At 33.9% G+C, this 21,473-nt stretch overlaps 3 protein-coding genes across 8 annotated transcripts in view; 2 read left to right on the top strand and 1 right to left on the bottom strand.

Annotated features, from left to right (window-relative positions):
• Positions 1-17,060, bottom strand: part of LOC125832584 (psbP-like protein 1, chloroplastic) — a 132,350-nt gene extending 115,290 nt beyond the window's left edge. For 2 of the 6 annotated variants that reach the window (XM_049511773.1, XM_049511772.1), the window contains exons 1-9: positions 16,942-17,060; positions 16,622-16,709; positions 16,429-16,540; positions 15,612-15,695; positions 15,356-15,438; positions 14,930-15,052; positions 14,696-14,767; positions 12,070-12,166; positions 11,086-11,192 (exon numbers count right to left, since the gene is read on the bottom strand). In XM_049511773.1, coding sequence (XP_049367730.1) covers positions 11,089-11,192; positions 12,070-12,166; positions 14,696-14,767; positions 14,930-15,052; positions 15,356-15,438; positions 15,612-15,695; positions 16,429-16,540; positions 16,622-16,687 — 741 coding nt within the window. In that variant the 5' untranslated portion in view covers positions 16,688-16,709; positions 16,942-17,060 and the 3' untranslated portion in view covers positions 11,086-11,088. Of the gene's footprint in view, positions 1-10,900; positions 11,193-12,069; positions 12,167-14,695; positions 14,768-14,929; positions 15,053-15,355; positions 15,439-15,611; positions 15,696-16,428; positions 16,541-16,621; positions 16,710-16,936 lie in introns of those variants that run through there. The other 4 variants (XM_049511768.1, XM_049511770.1, XM_049511769.1 and 1 more) reach the window with 4 other exon arrangements.
• LOC125832579 (cytochrome P450 78A5-like) lies at positions 2,225-4,571 on the top strand. The gene is made up of 2 exons (XM_049511762.1): positions 2,225-3,245; positions 3,657-4,571. Exons 1-2 carry the CDS (start codon positions 2,301-2,303, stop codon positions 4,257-4,259), a joined length of 1,548 nt encoding a protein of 515 aa, XP_049367719.1. The 5' UTR covers positions 2,225-2,300; the 3' UTR covers positions 4,260-4,571.
• A 2,126-nt stretch (positions 17,061-19,186) lies between the features above and the next one.
• Positions 19,187-20,977, top strand: LOC125832685 (pentatricopeptide repeat-containing protein PNM1, mitochondrial). Its single transcript, XM_049511888.1, has one exon. The coding sequence runs from the start codon at positions 19,193-19,195 to the stop codon at positions 20,756-20,758; it is 1,566 nt and encodes a 521-aa protein (XP_049367845.1). The 5' UTR covers positions 19,187-19,192; the 3' UTR covers positions 20,759-20,977.
• The last annotated feature ends 496 nt before the right edge of the window (positions 20,978-21,473 follow it).

The following is a 21,473-nucleotide window of genomic DNA, read 5'->3' as shown; positions in this document are numbered from 1 at the left end:
AATTATTTTTAGTTAAGAATTAATACTACGGAAAAAGTGTTGTTGAAAGATAAAATAATATAAAGATTGTTATACGATGAATAAATACAAACTTTGAATTATTATACAATGTTACTACTTTTTTCCCATTAATTGTTTGACATTTTCTTTTTAACGACAATCTATAGAAAATGATTCTTCTATGTGGAGTGACTTAAAAATAAGGTTAGTATATGGGTTCTTTTAGATCTTTAAAAAATTTTATTATATATTACTATTAAATTATATATAAATTATGCAAGTGATAGAGTAATATAAAGAACTAAACATCGTCTAATTTTCATTCCTTCCCACAAAAGACCTCCAACTATTCGTACCAAAAAGTAATGCACTCCAATCCAAAGTCTAAATTGCCCCTAGTTGAGTGTCACTTTACTTGGATTAAAAGAAAGAGTATTACAAATTGTATATTAATTTAAACATATTATATTATATTTTAAACCACCAACTCAAATCGCTTGAAAGTAACAACAACAAGATATTTAATGAAATCTCACCAGTGAAGTCTGAGAGATTAGAATAATTGTAAATTTTACTATTAACTAATGAAGGTAAAACAATTATTTTCATAAGAGCTACAACTCAAGTGTAATAAATCCCAGTATAAAAAAGAAGAAAATAATGAAAAAATTAATACAAAAATAATCAAAACAACAAAAATCATGTGATGGCGAAATACCATAATTCCATAAACAACAATCTAAGATGGACTATTTATGAAAAAAAACAAACAATAATAAACAATGAAAAAAACAAACAATAATAAACACTGAAAAAAATTAAAAACAAGAACTAGAGTAATATAACGAGTCATTCTAAGCAAAACAATATTACACTATGTACTACCTTTCTAGTTTCTATATTGATATGTGTCATCTACGCCCTTCTATCTAGGATCATGTCCTCAATAATCTAAAAATATGTTATATTACCTCTCCTCAATACTTTTTTTGACCTATCTTTACCCTTTTCTCGTACCCTGTATAACCAACCTCCCACACCTTCTCATTGGTGCGTCTACAGGTCTCTTCTTCACTTGTCAAAATTATTCCAGTCTCGCTTTCCTATTTTGTCTACCACGAAGGCCATATCTATCTTATCCCGTATATCCTTATTTCTAATCTTATCGCTGCTAGTATGACCACACATCCACCTCAATATCCCAATTTCTCCATTATGCATTTTTCGACATGGGATTAATTTTTTGACTAACCAACATATAGTCTCATAGAACAATATTTGCCTAACCACCACTTTATATATGTAATTTATCTTTGAGTTTCAAAAGTACCTTTTTATCACACAAGACTCGAGAGGTTAGCCTCCACTTCATTCACACCGTCCCAATACAGTGGTGTGTCAAGCCTCACTTCCACGCCTATCTTATACATCACATAGTTAAATTTGAACTTTATATAGTTTATCTTAGTCCTGTTCTACCTGAACCCTTTAATATCCAAAGCATATTTCCACATCTCTAACTTATCATTCACTTCATTGGGTGTTTTCTCAATCAAAACTATGTCATCCACACAAAAACATACACCATAACACCTCTTTTTGAATTTTATAATTCTTTTTTTATATATTTTTTTTTGATGAAAAGGGAAACCCGCAGCCGCTACCCTTTGGGTGCGCACAGGGTAAAACCGCCGCTCCTATGCAATAACTCACAAACCACATAGGAGAGGTAACCCGCACTAGACAAGCCCGGTGCGACGAGCCTAAGCCCTTGCTTTCGCTGGCAAGGGGTTTCGAATTTGATACCTCCAACATGAAAGTCCCAAGCCCAAACCACTGGGCCATCTCGAAGGGTTTTTTTTTTATCATATTACTTATCGATTATTATTTGAATATCTTAAATAATTTTAAAAACATCACGTTCATCAAATTATTTATCTTTAATAATTAATTAAATTAACTCTATTTTTTTTAAAAAAAAAGCACCTCATAAACTAGACTTGAAAGAGTTTTTTTTTCCCCTTCCAAATAGTTGAACTTGGATATAGTTCTTTAAGAAAAAAGTTATAGTATCATTCAGTATTTTTAATATATAAAATAATAATTTATTAAAAAGTATAATTATTTTTTGTTATTAACTCTCTATTTAACCGTTATCTCACGCTCTTGGTCTTCTCCACACCTCCACTGCCACCTTCTCCTCTCTCTCTCTCTCTCTCTCTCTCTCTCTCTCTCCAAACTGAATACACATCTTAACTACTCGGCACCTGCATAAACTAAGCAATCTTTGAAGCTCAGAAATGTATTCTGAATACTCTCTTCTCTTCATTCCTTCAACTACTGTGCTCAACTTAGAGCTTCTTTTCTTTTTTCTCCTCTTTCTTGCAGTTTTCGCCTTCTGGCTTACCCCTGGTGGTCTTGCTTGGTCTTTTTCTAAATCTCGTGTCTCTATTCCTGGACCCTCTGGTTTACCTGTTCTCGGGTTGGTCTTAACTTTCACTGGTTCGTTAACTCATAGACTACTTGCAAAGCTCTCTAATGGCTTGAAAGCTGAATCGTTAATGGCGTTTTCAGTTGGGTTTACTCGTTTTATAATATCTAGTAATCCTGAGACTGCGAAGGAAATACTTAATAGTTCGGCTTTTGCTGATAGACCAGTGAAGGAGTCTGCTTATGAACTGTTGTTTCACAGAGCGATGGGTTTTGCTCCGTATGGTGAGTATTGGAGGAATTTGAGAAGGATTTCAGCCACCCATTTGTTCAGCCCGAAGAGAATAGCGTGTTTCGGGGATTTCAGGAGTGAGATAGGTAGAAAGATGGTGACCGAAATTGCGAGTTTGATGGAGACAGATGGACATGTTAAGGTGAAAAGGGTTTTGCATTTTGGGTCACTGAACAATGTGATGAAGACTGTTTTCGGTAAAAGTTATGATTTCAATGGAGAAGATGGACGAGAGTTGGAGTATTTAGTGAGTGAAGGGTATGAATTGCTTGGGATATTCAACTGGAGCGACCATTTTCCTTTGCTGGGGTGGTTAGATTTACAAGGAGTTAGAAGAAGATGCAAAGAACTTGTTGCTCGGGTGAATATATTTGTTGGGAAGATCATTCAACAACACAGGTTAAATAGAGTGAAAAATGCTGGAAGTGTTGCAGATGAAGGTTTTCATGACTTTGTTGATGTGTTGCTTGATTTGGAGAAGGAAAATAAACTCAGTGATTCAGACATGATTGCTGTTCTTTGGGTATTTTTCTATCATTCATCTTGTCCTTCGAGTTATTTTGATATTCATTTGTTAGATTTAAAAGTCTATAATTTTATGTGCTTCTTTTTTTAGAATGTGTTTAAGATCGTGTCATACTAAACCTAGTTTTATGTTTGGTTTTCATTTGCTTCACTCGTTTGATGGTTATGTGTTTAATACTACTTGATTCTTCTGCATAGATGCTAAAATTATTATGTTAAATTGTCTCTTTCTTGTGTTTTGGTGATGAAGAATCTGAATAATTTTAGCTTTAACTAATGCATGATGATGGTAGTGCTGATATTCCTCAGGTCTTTTTCTAACTGGTTTTTTTTCAGCATCATATCTTTGTTTATTGATTTGGATTCAGCTTTCAATTCTGTGACAAAGAAATAAACTGTTTTTCTTCAGGAAATGATCTTTCGAGGGACCGATACTGTGGCCATCTTGTTAGAGTGGATTCTTGCCAGGATGGTATTGCATCCAGATATTCAAGCCAAAGTTCAAAGTGAAATAGACACTGTGGTTGGAACTGATCGAGCTGTATGTGATTCCGACTTGCCTAATCTGCAGTATCTACTAGCCATAGTGAAAGAGACTTTGAGAGTTCATCCTCCTGGTCCATTACTCTCATGGGCAAGGCTTGCAATTCATGATACAAGTGTTGGTCACCATTTTATCCCTGCCGGAACAACAGCAATGGTGAACATGTGGGCTATTACCCATGATGAAAAGATATGGTCACAACCCGAAGAATTCATGCCTGAAAGGTTCTTGGAAGAAGATGTAGCAATCATGGGTTCTGATTTAAGGCTAGCTCCATTTGGTTCGGGGAGGAGAGTTTGCCCGGGTAAGGCAATGGGACTTGCTACTGTTCATCTTTGGTTAGCTCAGTTACTTCAAGAATTTAAATGGGTTCCTTCTGATAACAGCGTGGACTTGTCCGAGTGTTTGAAATTGTCATTGGAAATGAAACAACCTTTGATTTGCAAGGCAGTTTCTAGGGTTCATTGAAAGCTTTTTTTTGGTTGGTTTCTATGTGTTGGATTGTTAGCGCCTTCTGCTGGTCTTTCTTGATCTCAAAAAATGAATTTTGTCTCCTGCAAGTGATCGATCAGACTTGTTTATAAGTAATGCTATAGCAGTAGTACTTTTAAGTTCGTCGTAGGGGTGATGAATGATAGTTTAACCAAAGGTTCCGTTCACTTGGTCCCTTTATGCTAGGAATTTGTTTGTTGTCTTTGGTGTGGTTCTTGCAAGTATGTACTGTACACAGCTTCCTTTTTGCATATCCAAAGCAATATAATTTCTATGTTTCTTATGATAGACTAATCGTGTTCCATTTGCTCTTTATGCTAACCTTGCTATAATCTCCAAAATCTAATTTTTAGATCTAATGTCACATGTGAACTCATTTGGTTCTTAACTCTTTTGTGTGAACTTTGCTATATTTGTGTAAACAGTAGCATGCAAGTGTTCACGGCTAAGATAATTATGCTCTTCCATGTTTAGTTGTTTTTTCTTCTGTATTTGTCCTATATTAACACTTGTAAATCTAGGGGGTGTTGTTTCTTGGTTCTTGCATTGTCTTGTTATACATTTGGTAGATGAGAAAAGATATTTAATAAGGGTTCATATTATGACCATTAACTAATTGTAATCCGTTTTAAGTAACTGATGAATAGTGATCAATTGTTATCACGGGTACTAAGGTAGTCATCATATTACTAAATAAGTATACGTTTCAAATTCTCATTAATTATCATGTGATTAGTGTCTAGTAATAGCAGTTACTCTTAATGACAAAGATATGAGAATCCAAGAAATATATACCACAAAACTAATCTAGAAGAGAATAATAGTGTACACGAATTATTACTCTTTTGTTTTTAGTATGATACAAAATGTTTTTCACCAATAGTATTTTAACTGTATGTAATGACATTTATTATTATTAAATACTGATTTTTAATTCAGTACTTAAAAAGTTAATTGTCAAATTAAATGTTCTTATTCATTTTTTAGTATAATACATCTATGAGTAAGTTAATGTAGTATTCTTTTTTGTGGGAAACGGAAGGGTAATTAAGTGCAGTAGTAGTTATTTGTAGCATGTGAGAACTCTGCTTGGCAGTGCTTCTTCAGTTTAATTTGTTTGTCTAATTTTTTCTAAGTGTATTCTAAAAAGAATGTATCTTCTCGTTGATAACTTTTAAATTCTAAATCAATAATTTTCTTTGTTTACGTAGACTTTGAGCTAGTAAAAAAAAATCTGACAAATAAATTAAAACAGAGAAAGTATTGTTGTTTTTATACACAATTAACTATGATACAAACAATACGAGTTGTTTCTATTCTAATAAAACATATTTAATATTATTCATATTCTAATACACTCTAATCATTTTAATATAACAAACCAAATAGTCAATAAAAAAGTAATGTCAATAATCAGTATAACTAAATCCAACATAACTATTACTTCTATTTTTATACCCTCTACGAAATAAAGTTTGAGGAAAAAAAAGTAGTGGTAAAAATCCATTTAATGTGTATAACATCACGAGAGTAATATACCTTAATCCATGTTGAGGAAACAAGATCCTCATAAGATCTACTTAAATATAAACAAAAAACTTTTATACTCTCCTAAACAATTTTTAAACCCTTTTATACTCTCCTAAACATCTAAAACTAATGATAAATTGTGAACTTGTCCCTTTTATCAACTTTATTCTTGTTAGCTTTATTTTGTGCTCTCTATTAATTCTTAGCTAGAAAGCATTGCCTTTTGAAATGTTAAAAGTAAAGCAAACAAACTACTGAGATTCTTTTTGCGCTCTCTATTGCTTATGGGAATTTTGGTTTATAATCAGATAATAACAAAACAACAATGTGCTAGAGAAACAAACAAATGATTGAGGAATAAAATTATATATGGAATATAAATCTAAATCCTAACTAGCTATCTATATATAAAAAAATTGTACTAGTTACTAGAATAATTTTTTTTTCTATATAATTATAAATACACATACATAATAAAGCTTTTCTCCCTTTTCACATTTGTTTATATAAAAAGAAAGATGCATTCAGGATTTGAATATCCAATATTCACTGTTTTTTTGTTTTCACCATCCAAATCAAATGCAACCTGCCTTAGCTTCTTCTCTTTTTAGCCATTAATTCTCATCTTTTATTTGTACCTTTTTTTTTTGTTTTTCTACTTGGGTTTCGAGTCCACATTGAAGTCCCAACTAAATTCGAATCACAGCAAAGCTCATATATATGGCGGTGACGCTCCCAATGGAATTTCATCTTTTATTTATTCCTTTCACCTCTTCCATGAACTAATAATGTAGTGCCCATTTTTGTGTAATTTATCACGTCCACGTTCAATAATGAGTTGGCACATGATTCGTAAAACGGACAAACTAGAATTTTAATCGTTTTTTTTACTATAGAATTCAACCACAGTTTATTTTGTTTATTAATTGGGTTCGGAATCTATATTTATAATCAGAACCGATAAGAGGGTCAAGACATTAAAACAAGTCTGGGCTTTTGGAATTTTAATTTTGTATTTTTTACGCTTGTAATCGATATTTATATTGACATCCTCAATTAATTTCAAATTTGTGTTACACAAGATCGATTAAAGAGGGAAATTCTCCTTGGAAAGATTTTTTCCTTTATGAGGCTAGAATCGGCCAAGACCTCTGGCAAAGAAGTATGGGACCCAATTTTTCACTCCCTCTAAACCCTTACTATAAGATTATTGATAACTTCATATTTCAAAAAGCAAAAAGTAATATACTTAATAAGAATATATATGGTTTTTCATAAAAAATAATAAGACCCTCATTAAAATTTAATTTTAAACGATCGATCTTATTGAATTGCCTTTGTTTATAGTTATTTAATGAATATTTTTAAGCATGTGTACGGGGTTTGAGCCTAAGCTATTGATTTTGAATGAATCTATAATTTATCTTTTACAAATCGAAAAGAAAAAATCACATTAATTAGCTTTCATATTTCTTTTCCAAAAGAAAAATTTAAAAAGGAGAATACATTGAGTCAGTGTTTGGTTATGATCCACTTGTTATTTAACTCCATTCATTTTAATTCAAGAAAACTTAAAAAGACTCGAAACATGAATCGTTTATTAATTTAATCGCCTTTAATTCAACACGTTCATTTGACACAATTACATTGCCTGTTCGTTAGTACCAATGAGTACTACTTATTAATCTTGTGTTTCTCATGGTGTACTAGCTACATGAAAAACCAAACAGCATATCCGTACATAAACTTTGTCCAAGAACGTGTATGGTTGGGATTTGGGATGATATATCAAAATTTGGATCTTTCGATAAAAAGATATGGCTAAAAGCTTGATAAAGAAAGAGGAATATTGTAAGGAAATATGGCATCTCTGATTATTTGTTACTTTTTCGATATTTATTTTGAATTCCGATTAATTAATGTGATATGAATAATATGATGATGTAGGAATTGCAAAGGGAAGGGAATATATTACATATAGCATAAGTGGACAGGGAAGAGTAATTATTCCTTTGACCACCAATACTGTTTTTTCTTCTTTATATATATATATATATATATATTTTGTATTTACAACTTCTCTTCCAAGTTTTCTCCTTTAAAATTTGTAATATTAGCTACCTACACCACTTAATTTGCATGGATTCTCTCTTGGGACTGTGTTGATTATTTTCTTACTTTATTAGATTTGTTAAAGTTACCTTTGTATTTATTTAATATTATAATATAAAGTTACAACATGACTAATAACTACTTGTTCCAATTCAAAGGAATAATTAAGCTAAAATTATACTAATAGTTCTTTAATATATCCAGGTTAGATAGGAAGAGCCTTGCTAATTAATATGGATGGACTATGTTGTCTATTTGTTAACTGTTTTAGTGCAAATTAAATAGTCTAGTTATGCATATATATCCGTTCGGCCAACTACTTTATTGACATGATCGAAGTGTATATGTTGTATATAAATACGTACATATATTTCATAAATTAGTTGATCAAAGTGTTTAAGACAGTTAATTTTCCAATTAAATTTTAGGTGCTTAATCCAAAACTACATCAAAAGGTTAATCAAGATCTTAAGAGTGATTTAATTGAAGAAATTAAGTGGAACAATAGCCACCGTGATGTCTTCTCTCCATTATTTGCTTTTTTTAACGACGGAGGCATGATTTTCATCTCAGGGTTCAATATCGACCTATTTTATTTTAATAGAGCCTCGAGAATGACTATTTCTCAAAATTAAGGTGGGATTTTGATTTTTAAATCAAAGTTGGGGATGGAAATGATTTTCACTCATTATGTCAAAGAGATCGATTCAATAATTTCTCTCTATATACATATAAAAGAATTTATATTTATCCTATTTGTGTAAGTATAATTTTCAATGACGTGCACCTCTAATTACATTGTTAGTGAATATAAGTTAAAATACTTTGTTATTTTGTTTTTTTACGAGTGGGGTTGTGTACAAATATTCGTACAAAATATCTAGTGTACTTTTTTTTTTTCGTTTTGGAGGCAATGGAATAGCATGAATATGGTAAAAAAAATCAAATAATGGAAAAGTTATTTCCCTTTGGAATGTAATGTGGAGAATAAATTCTTCATTGTGAAGTTACTCTAAATGATAAACACACGACAATGAGAAGTGGTAGTGAATATACCACAGAATTTAAAAATATGGGTACATCCAATCAAAATGAAGAGGCATGGCAATTATTATATTAAAAAGTGTTTAATACTTAGCTGTATACTGATTCTGCTGATGATCATGAATTTCAAGCACATTTCTTATCATATTTTTATGAAGTTGACAGTCACTTACTTGTGGGATGCCCTATGATGATGATTCTCACCCTCATCTTGGACCCCATGATAACTTGTTGCATGTACTATATATCAATTTATTAATTCAGAATCCGTAAGGATGATTAAGTTGGTGCAACATGTGATATAGTATATATAACAAAAGTTAGACGTTAATTCTTTTAGTTGATCTAGTTAGTTGCACATGAGTTATCTAATACAGTTAACATTTTGTATGTGATTTGTAAGTTATTACACATAAACAAATTTAATAATACGCACCCGAAGAATAGGGACGGTAGAAAAAATAGTATTAATTTATCTCTTGATCCCTTATCTCAACAAATATGATACTATTCATTAATGAATTATCCCCACCTCATATAATTAAACTAATTAAGGGTCATGTAAATATGCGTGTGTTGTCAAAAGAGCCACAAAACGAGGAAATGATTATTTTTTTTACACTTACAAATTGAATAAAAGAAAATGAATAAAAGTAAATGATAGTACAAATTGAATAAAAGAAAATAATCGTACAAAAATTTACTGTGTTTTATTTGCACATTTTCTTATGTGTCTTGTGTGAAAAGAGGTTACACAACAAACAACCCTAACAAGTAATAAGAAAAGGGATGTGCTAAGACGTAACGACTTTCCGCCAGACATTAGCTTGAAAAATCAAATTTCTCTAAAAATACTAACGGTCTGATTGATTATGAATTTATATCTATACAAGTTTACAATGTTTTTATTAGTTTATTTAGTCGTATGTGCGGTTGATTATTGCTTACACTTAAGGTGCTTAGTGTTTGTAGAACATGTTAAAGAAACCATAAGCAAGGGACACCCTTGCTTCTTATCTTTCATACATTGTATGTCTCTGTTTATGAAAGAGCCTTTATAATACAAAGTTTATGCCAATTACAAAAAAGTGGACAATTTAATACAATATATTTTGCCATCACTATGTGCTGTTCTGAACCAATTTTGACACATCTAAAAGATATATCGAGCTGAAACATTGTAGGACATGATTTGTACATATAAGTTAATCTTAATTAATAACTAATCATATATTATTAAACAGGAGTTTGTGCTAGTGGCTGCTAATGTGAATGGGGATCCCATGAAACGGCCTAATCTGGCCTTTTTCTTGCTTTTTTGGCCCTTTATCTAATGACAGCATTATGGCATATAATGATGTTTAAGGGCATAAATTAAAGATGGCATGCTTCATCTGAAAGAAACCTAGATAAAGTAATGCTTATTATACATGCTGTGTGGAACAGGGAAACATGATCTTGTACCCATGAAAATGACACAAAGTTTGCTTTTTATTTAGAGGGTAACTTAATATATGTGTACATATTCTTTTAAGATCATCATTTCCTGATGAGCTCCAACCAGGAATTTGGCTCAATAAAGAAAGACCACAGGAGAAAATATGGGGTCAAAAAAAGTTGAAAGAAATAATAGAAGAATCATGCAGTTCATGCTTTGGGTAATGAATAGAATTGCATGCCATTCTCATTCTTTATCTGTTAATTTAGATCACATTTGCTGTGAATGGTAAAAACAAATCACAAAGCCTTTTACGCATGGTTTCAAGGCTTATACATGCCATGAAAATAATGTGCTCTAATGAAATTTTACTGTAACTTGTGAGATTTTGTCATCTTCATTCTTTTTCACAAAACAAAGAAAAATAGTCGTTCGGAGAGAAGGTTTTCTTTACTAACTATGGGGGCAGTAGAGAAAAGAAAATACAGGGATATTGAAATAGAACAATGAGTATTCTACAAAGGCTGCTGCCATAAAATCTGTACTGTTATTTTGACAAGCAATGGGTGAGAATAGGCACAACACTCATATCTACATTAATTATACAACCTCTGATCGCAGTTATTTAAAGATGAAAACTGGGATTTTAACAACAAAAAAAGGAAGTGTTATTGAAGTATACTAAACATTGAAAATTTGGAAGGAATCAACCACAGTGTGTAGTCTATCCTTCATCTTCCCCCATCTCCTCTCATTTGCACCAGTTGTCAATGTGTAGAACTTTCCTGTATTACGATTCACCATTCAAATTGAAATATTAGGAAGTTTATGCATATTCAAGTCCACGTAAAAGCAGAGAAGAAAGACAGTGATTTAAGACGCAATGAGTAGCAAAAACAATAGGAGGAGGGGATCAGGATACACATAACATGGAACCAGGGAAGTCTTGGGCTGACCGGCATTAACCTTGCATTCAAATTAAACAATGGCAAGTTTCTCGTAAGTTTAATACATCCATGAGGTCATCACTATTATATCTTACCATACAGTTGATTCTTGGTGCATGAAAGATTCAAAATTATAGATACAAAGCACTCAGGCTGGGCAGATAAACAGAACAAATATAGCAGTTGATAGAAGTAGTTGTACTGCATATATAATACAAACTATTGAATGCATCAACATTTTAGTTTTAAGGGGTTTGAACTCTCTTCCAATAATTCACTTCTTTCTTAGTTATCCCTGAGGGGAAAGAAGGCCTAATCTACTAGCATGCTGACGACAAAGACAGTCACTGATGGCAGATCACTTGCATGATTCATGAGTTTTGAGGTAGAAGTAAACTAATAAACCTTATTGTCGATGTAGATAAATCTATCTATATATGTTATCATATTATCCTATATGAGGATATAGGAGACTAAATCAGTTCTTGCTAAGTTGACGACTCTGCAGGTTAGGAAAAATCACTGCATGTCATTTTTCAGGTTCAGAGGAATGTCTCGAGATTTAAATTAGTGCATCTTTCAAATAGTTAGTGCTTAACTACAATAATTTAAGAACTTGCAGGTAACCAAGTTCTATTCCAGAACCAAGCCAGCGATGTAGAACATTCTCCATAGCATGCACATCATCAATTAAAACCTAAGATACAATTCATACCATTGCCAATGCAGACTACAGTGAGGGCATGCCGAGTATAATTTGGGGCTTGTGCAACAAACTCGAACGTGTAATAGGTTTTTCCATCAACGATGCGCTACAAAATGATCAGACAATGATCCCGAAATAAATTTAGATACATCCAATGGTTATGTAAAAGCTGATATTAGATAATACAAACATGATAAAAAGTAAAGAAAATAATAGCTCGCAGAGTTGTGCAATCACGTGATGAATCTTATCCCAGTTCTCATTTTACTAAAAAATCCATGATGTCCTGAGTCAGTAGTGCGCACCAGGAAGATGCTTATCATTTGGCAAAAACAAATGCCAAGCCTCACCAGTTCTTATGAAGAATCTATACACGGTTGAAGTAAAGGAGGTAGAAAGTGAAGCTGTTTACTGGCAATATCAAAGTTCCATGTGCATCAGATTAACTGTCTTTCCTTGATAGGCTAAAACTTTATTCCCTTCATTAGTACAAAGGTGAAAAGACGAGCTAGATGATTAAATTATATTATGACTCTCACCTCATGACTGTGAGTTAGTCTCTCTCTCTCCTTCATTCGTTGGGAGTTGTGTAGGTTGAAGTTTTTATCATTTTAAAAAAAAATCTCATTACCTCCGGGAAAGACTGCAAAAGGGAGAAGAACTGGGTGGGATTACTTGTCATATTTCCTAGTGATATATTCAAATATGACAATGAGATGATCAGTACCAACATATAGAAATAAGTTATCTTGTAATAGCTAAATGCCATTTCTAATAATGACAGCAGTGGCAGAAGTAGCTTAACTTTACTCCAGTGAAACTAATCTAAGCAATTTATGACCTCAATCCAAGAATATCTAGAAATTGAATCATAACATCGTTTATCTTACATGATACAAATTGTCAATAGCTGATCCTTAGTAGATATAATTCAAGATCTCATATAGTAACTAGTCCTTTTTAGTCTAGTAATTTTATCCAACGCAAGATGGTTTTTAATATTTTCCAAGAATTGTGAAGTGGTTGGCATTTAAAACTAATTAGGAGGACAACAGACTCATGACGGCTAAACTGCAATTAATTGTTAATTATTTGTCATTTCTTGGTACTAATCCAACAAAAAAAAAGGAATCATTCCTTGGTAGAGATTTGAAGAGAGACCGCTTTTTTGTAAACCAAAATTTTTCCTATACTCATGCTCTCTAAATAGACCTGAGTGCCACTAGAGAGCTATGAGAAAATTGGAACACAGGTCACCAGTCAAAGTAGTGCACAAACTCATATATGTCACAACATGAACTGTAAAAAGATGGAGAGAAATATATGCTTTTCAAAGCAAAGTTGAAAACTTCTGAATTGGTTTACCTAACTAAAACTAGAAAATTTCAGGACTAACTGCTACACAGAATTAGACCGATTATGTTGTACGGGGTGGGGTGTTGGCCCATCTAGAATTCGCTTGTTCAGAAGATGAGGGTAGAAGAAATAAGAATTTTTAGATGGATGTGCGGGCATACTAGAAGTGATAAGTACAGGAATGAAGATATACATGGAATGTGGGAGTAGCTGTCGTGGTGGACAAGATGCGGGAAACGAGATTGAGAAGTTGGCGGCGATAGGTCTGAGGAGAGGTAGAGGTAGACTGAGGAAGCACAGGGGAGAGGTGATTGTACAAGACATGACACATCTGCAACTAACCGAGGACATGATCTTAGATCGAAAAGCATCAATGTGGAAGATAGTGTTAGACGATTAGTAGGTAGTAGAGTGTTTTCTTTGCACAGTGGTAGAGCAGAATTCCAGTATAGAACATCTGTATGTACCCTTATCTGATTATTACTATTATACTAGCATTAACTTATGCTTCAATTTTGTTACTGATATTCCTTTCACTTGGGTTATCCTTAATATACTGTTACTACTTTTCTTTTTTTCAACATCTTCATCTTAGCCTTTTACTCTTGCTTCTCTTTCAAACTTTCTTTGAAAAACGATTTCCTTGAGCCGAGGATCTATCGGAAACTGCCTCTCTACCTTGAGCATTTCACCATCCCCAGACACCAGTTGCGGTAATGTACTAGGTATGTTGTTGTTGTTGTAAACTGCTACACAATGAGGGGGGGAAAAAGATAGGAAGTATAAAGAAGAAGAAATAATTGCAACTTGACTTCTGTGAATCGACCATATTAACATTTTTACCTCTTGTTTTAAGTTCATTGGAAACCGCAACAGAGGCTCCCCACATTGTAACTTTAAATCATGTTCCTTCTAACATAAGTAGCACTGAGCTAACAATTTCTTTTTTGCTTCTTGTATTAAGTTCAAGGATCCAGAGAAAACAAATTACTTAAACAAGCTTCAGACTAAGATTTAGTTGTTGTTGCATCAATGTAGCTACACGATACATAAGGTTTCTTTCTTGTAAGGTCGAATGGATTTTTTTAAGGGCATAAAACATCAAAATATGTTGACCACATGATTCAATCCAGAAGGAAGATATATAAGTGAGTTACATCAAAGCTGCTAAGGCTCTGAAATGTTTATTCAACAGTAACACCAATGATAGTTCAGCATGACAAGCAGTCAAGGATCAGTTACAAATTTTCAGTAATGGAAGAAATATCAAAATACACACCTCTGATGCTTCAATTAGTTTTGTTTTCTGAGAAGGCGATGCTAAAAACTTTTTTATTAAAGTTTCAGCAACCTGCAATACGAATAGTTTCTGGTTAGGACACATTCATGAGTGCCCACAATCAAGAAATCCACCTGAAAATCTAAGTTTCCATTGGGCAAAATAATCCAAACAGTTACATGAAGCCTTTTGCATGTAAATGTCTGTGATAAATGATCTAGCATTTTAACAAACCTGTTGTGGCGAACCAAAATCCCGTATGTCCTCTTTACTGCTTGGTACCAAATTTACGCTAGCACTTTCTAGTGGTTCAATAACATCTTTGAAAACTTTATCTTCACCTTCAACAACGACTTCCTGGGTAAGGGTAGAAAATGAATAAAGAAACAGTTAAAGAAAAAATTGTATCAATGGATAAGACAGGTTTAATTTATAAGGGGGTTAAGTGATTCAGAAATTTGCTAAAAAAATTAATTAAATTCTATAGAAGGTGACTAAATTTATTTTATGGAGTGAAGATCTGAAATTGCTAAACCCACAAATGCAGCTCCATACTCCTGTTTCCCAAGCAAACTATTTACACAACTATGACATTAGAACAAAAGACAAACGTAAAAGAAAACCAACAGAGAACATTATAGTCATTAAGTGAAGAATGACCTGCCACCCAAAAGGATAGAGGAAAGAGTATCCATCCTTCTTGTCCGTGACAGGCAGAAATCCCTTCTTATTTTCTGCAGCAACTGAGCCATATCAAAGGGTGTACTCTTAGGATACCAGTCATTAAAATTTAAAGAATCAACAAGATACATGAATGGAACTGTGACTCAGAAATGCATCACAACTTCATTTTGTCAAACATTAAAACAAAAGTATAGGGAATTAACAGGGTAAGATGCCGCATAAAGACTTTTACATGATGTTGGTATCTGAGAAGTCATCAGCAGCAATGGGGCAATTGTTGGTCCCACTGCGAGAAATTGACGCCTCCCAAGTCTATCTGTAAGGAAACGTATAGAGGAAAATAGTGACTGGTCCAGCTTTGGTGCCAAAATGTCAATCAACATGGGACAAAATCATAAACTGCCAGCACTATTATAATCAGAACGAGAGCCTATAATGAGCATATCAGTATCTGGGATGACATTTAATTCAAGATAAGAGAACTCAAACAAAAGGTCATCCAACAAACAACATCCCAGTTCATGAATGCAAAGGTGTTAATATCAACCAATTCATGCATTATTACTAAATGTTTGTCCTTCAAATTAGAATTAAATTTACTTCAAATTCTTTATAAGACAGCGATGTTGGGCTCATTTTTCTTCATCATTAAAAATCATTCCTCTACCTGGAAGATGATTCCATTTATGCTCATCAAAATAGCAGGTTAAAGTGAACCGAGTTAACATAACCATATAAAAACTAGTGGAGATTACACTATTGAACTAAACATCCCTGCTTTTTTCAGCATAAGACTGTTGTTCACTCAGTTTGATGGGATCCCCCACAGAATTCTATAGGAACTAAGAAACTGTGTACTGTTCCTTCACTTTACCTATGACTGTCATCATAAAACTAGAAAAAAAATTAAAGACATCCTCTGAGTAAAGTCATTGAACTTTAAAGTTAAATGCACAGTCACATTACATTTCTTTAGTCAAGGCCTTCTTAGATAATAACTAATTTGACAGCTCAATCGGACTCTGTTACAAATTCGAAATTAATCTAACCTTGGCAAGGGGAAGTGGAAGTTTCAGTCACATTCTCTGACCTGATAACACATCCAGGAGCCCTACGGTTGTGACCACTCCTAAACCACCCCAGTTGATGCATCACATCCACCTTTATAAGTGAAAATGAACTTTCAAAATTGAGATACATTGTCAATGCTAAGCAAGATGGAAGAAGAATCCGAAATGATACCTGAGATGAAGATGCATTTGGCAAGTACGCCTGACATGGAGTGATGTAATTTTGAACTAACACCATCTCTCAAAATCCTAACCAAAAACTGCGAAATCACAAAAACAAATACACACATTGTTTAGCCAATCAAAGTTAAATGAGTAGAGTAAACATCTCAATTAGGTTTTTATACTCAAATGCTTTCCAATTGAATTCTCAGAAAACAAATAATCAACACAATCAGTGGCTCTAGTATCCAGTATGTTCTACGTGCTTTTTACGACGGCAAGGAAGTATAATATGGAGAAAAGCATGAGTAATTGATACAGTTACCGTACAATGTCGCTACCGGTGAAGAAGCGTCGGTTGCCGGGAGAAGAAGACAGTTGGTTTCAGTTTATGCAATCTTCACATCATCCAATATCTCCCTCTCAAATCTCAATTATCCACCCACCTCTCCTGCACTCCACCCATTATTATCATATAGGAGAAAAGACTTAAATACCCCTATAGGTTATCAACTTTTTTTCTCTTTCTCAAATTTAAATAGAGTAAAATAATATTATTATCTTTATTTACTTATGGAATAAATTTGAGCTTACTTTTGAATGTAAATAATCGAAAATTAAACACGTAAGTTAATAATGTTGAATAAAGAAAAAATAAGCATACCACGAATAAATTTAACGATGACCATTACAACTCAAATATATATATATATGCAATTGGATATTTGTTAGATTGAAAGTCTACATACTACAAAACACAATTATTATAAAAGAAGAAGGTAGATATATAAGAAAATATATTCATTTTAACCAATCAAAATTTACCGTTCTAATAAAATTTAGTTAGCTACAATCAAAAACTATACAAACAATAAAGAGTAAATGAAAGAGTGGTAACAAATTTACGAAAGTTTCCACTTGTTGCCTTCCCTTTAGGGATGACAATGGGGCAGGTTGGGGCGGGTGTGGGGCGAGTAGAAGTTTAACCCGCCCCGCTCAACATTTTTTTCTATTCTTAACCCGCCCCACCCCGTCTCACTTATGTTATATTGATTTTTTTTCTTTTCTTTATTATGTTATTTGCTAAAACAGTACACAAATTTAACTTTTATTATATTTTTTTAACGGTGAAGATCTAGTTTAATTATATTTCTTAGTTGTTGTTTTGTCAAAACACACCATTTTGTTAAAACAGTAGTGACTCGTGCAAATAGACTAACAGTTAAGAATCGAGAGTTTAAGAAAAGTGAGAAAAATATTTCAATCCTCCACCCGCTCCGCCCCGCTTAATTTCTTAAAAATATTAGTCCAATCCGCCCCACCCCGCAACTTCCCCACATAAGGTTAAACCCGCCCTGCCCCGCATAGACTTAGACCTGTCCTGCCCCGCCCCATTGCCATCCCTACTTCCCTTTTGACCCTTAAGGATTGACTAGTTGGTTAGGTGAGTAGTTTCGCCCATGGAAACACAATAGATTTGCTAGTGCATTTTATATTTTTCGCAAAGTTTGTGAGCTATCTTTCGTATAGATTTATGAGTAAACACAATATAAATATCACTAGTTTGGGAGTAACTTACTTTTATTAGAATTCGAACTTAAACTTGTATCTTGTTTGCACTTATCTAGATATATGTTTCTCAGATACATGAAATCTAAATTAGGTGTAATTAATTTTAGATACAATATATTCACATATATTTAATTCTCTCGCTTGCCTCTCTCATCTCTCGCTTACCTCTCTTCGTCTATATCTGTATTTCAAAATGTATCCAAAATTTATCTGATATTCCAAATAGCTATTGTGGATATATAGACCTTCTCGCTTGCCTCCCTCCTATCTTGCTCGCCTTCCTCATACTTCGCTCGCCTCTCTCCCTATGAATTTTGTTTTTCAAAATATATCTAGTAGCAATTGTTCATGTATCTAGGTGTATCTTAAAAGGGAAAAGGTAGAAGTACCTCCCTAGACTATAACCCAAATCCCAGAGACACACCTTAACTAAACTAAGTTCCTATTACCCCCCTAAATTCATTTTTTTTGTAATTTTGTACACCTTTTTGATTTACGTGGCATCCAAATATCTCTCATGCGCCTCAACTGCGTGGAGTCACGAGGTGTGCCACATAAGACAAAAGGTATACAATATTATATATAAAATGAGTTCAGAAAGGTAAATATGAGCTTAGTTTAGTTAAGATGTTTCTATGAGATTTCGGTCATAGTCTGGGGGGTACTTGTGTCTTCTCCCAACTTAAAATTTGGTGAAAATTATTAACTAGCGAAATGATATATCATTTATTCAAAAAATAACTAAAACTAGTAAATATGATAGAAATATTTATATAATTGAGCATATTTTCCTAGATTTACCCGTGCGCACCCGAAATATAGCAATTGTAAGTTGGGGAGAAGTACAGAAAAACTAATTACTATTTGTGAAAGACCCGTCAATTTTCATGTTACCCGGAAGGCCCAAAACCGAAAGACAGAGCCCAGACCCGCTGTAGCAGTAAGAGAGGGTTTAACACTCCACCATTGCCGTCGCCGCCCTTTCCTTCTGTCACTCCACACACTGAAAATGCGTCGAATCACCACCCCATCAACACTCCGGACACTTCTCCGTCGCTGTATTTCTTTGTCGGCGACCAATCAAACCCACCACCTTCCCTGTTCCCAGTTATCCCTTTCCAAAACCCAGTTTTTCACTTCACCACTTCCCCATTATGATTCATTTTCATTTTCGCACTATTCTACCAGTTTCAGATCATTCTCATCCCAACCCGAAAGGGATCAAGAAGAAACAACCGCTCAGTCTCTTTCGTCTGAGCTTGTTAAGGAGCTCGATGCGGAATCTCTATCAATTCCACAAAGTTTCGATCTTTCTTTCTCCCATGTCAATTTGACTCCTTCCCTGATCCTTACCACACTCAATCTTTCCCCAGATGCAGGACGAACAGTATTAGGGTTTTTCAAGTGGGTTAAGTCTAAGGAAAGTTTCAAGGTCGATGATGAGGTTGTGTCGTACTTTGTGGATTATTTTGGTAGGAGAAAGGATTTTAAAGCTGCCCAGGATGTACTTATTGATGGGATTGGGTTAACGGGAAGGAAGACGTTAGAATCCATGATTGATAGACTTGTAAGGGCTGGAAGATCCACTCAGACAGTAGCATTTTTTGAAAATATGGAGAAAGATTATGGGTTAGTGAGGGATTTGGATTCTTTGAAGTTGGTAGTTTCTAGGTTGTGTGAGCATGGATTTGCTAGCTATGCTGAGAAAATGGTTAAAAGTTTGGCTAGCGAATTCTTCCCGGACGAATATATATGCGATATGCTGATAAGGGGTTGGTGTATTGATGGGAAACTTGATGAGGCACAGCGGTTAGCTGGGGAGATGTATAGGGGAGGGTTCGAAATTGGGGCTTCAGCTTATAATGCAATACTTGATTGTGTTTGTAAGCTGTGTAGGAAGAAGGATCCTTTCAGGCTTCAATCTGAGGCAGAAAATGTGTTGCTAGAAATGGAAGAGAAAGGTGTTCCTAGAGACGTGGAAACCTTTAATGTTTTGATTACTAACTTATGTAAGATTAGGAAAACAGAGGATGCTTTGAATCTGTTTTATAGGATGGGGGAGTGGGGTTGTAATCCCGATGAAACAACGTTTCTCACTCTTATTAGGAGCTTGTACCAGGCTGCAAGAGTTGGAGAGGGTGATGAAATGATTGATAGGATGAAATCTGCAGGATTTGGGGATGCGCTTGATAAGAAGACCTATTATGAATTCTTGAAAATATTATGTGGGATTGAAAGACTGGATCATGCTATGAGTGTCTTTGCAAAGATGAAGGAGGATGGTTGCAAACCGGGGTTAAAAACGTACGACTTGTTGATAGGAAAAATGGTTGCTCATAATCGGGTTGACAAAGCAAATGCACTATATAAGGAAGCCGAGAGCAATGATTTGGCAGTTGAACCAAAGGCCTATATGGTGCACCCAAAATATGCAAAGAAGAAATCCACCCCTGCCAAGAAGGAAAAGAAGAGGGAGACGTTTCCAGAGAAAATGGCTAGAAAGAGGACAAAACTAAAGAAAATTCGCCTTAGTTATGTGAAGAAACCTAAAAAGATGGCCCGGCGAGCATTTTGATCCCTTCTGTATTGGATGATTTTGAGCGAGATTTTCCAATGGTATGTTGACAGTGTTTCCCCCCTCATTTTGATAAGTCTTGACCATACTAGAAATAAAATTTTGGTTTACAACAATGCTCTCTCCTTTATTTTTATCTTTAAATTTGTAACTCATGAATGAATTTATATTTTTGTATCTCATGAATTGATTTAGGATTATAAATTCTGAATGTGTCTATTCTTGCTACTTCGTAATGATGCCTACAGAACAAACTTGCCATCATCTCTCCTTAACATATAGTAACATTCTTATATACTTTGGATGAACTTGAGTTGTATGGGTTCTCGTTTGACGGATAAATCTATATAACTTGTGACTAGATTAATTGGCAGTCCTTGTTGAATTAATTGTGCATTTGTCTGTATGTGCACACATATATTGTATTGGTTTATTTGAGTTGGATGCAAGAACAGGAGTACAGGACATTCAAAATAGATTGTTGTGCCCTCTAGTCTAAAAGCTGTTTCTTCTAGCATATCTTGCGCATTAACTCTCTTCTCTATGCTGTCAATTAGAATTGTTAATTTACTACTCTGATGCAAAACTCAAATCCCAGATGTCCCTCATGGTGCTTCATCTTTGGACAAGACTTGTGAATGTGCTGGGTTGAATTAGATTCTTATTACGAAAGCAGGAGTTCCACCAAAGACTTAGAATTCTTTCTGTCTGAGGC

This window comes from Solanum verrucosum, unplaced genomic scaffold (genome assembly GCF_900185275.1).
Source record: "Solanum verrucosum unplaced genomic scaffold, falcon-dt-bn FXZP01000009.1, whole genome shotgun sequence".
NCBI lineage: Eukaryota > Viridiplantae > Streptophyta > Magnoliopsida > Solanales > Solanaceae > Solanum > Solanum verrucosum.
Note: the sequence above shows the minus strand (reverse complement) of the source record. Positions and strands in the feature narration are given on the sequence as shown.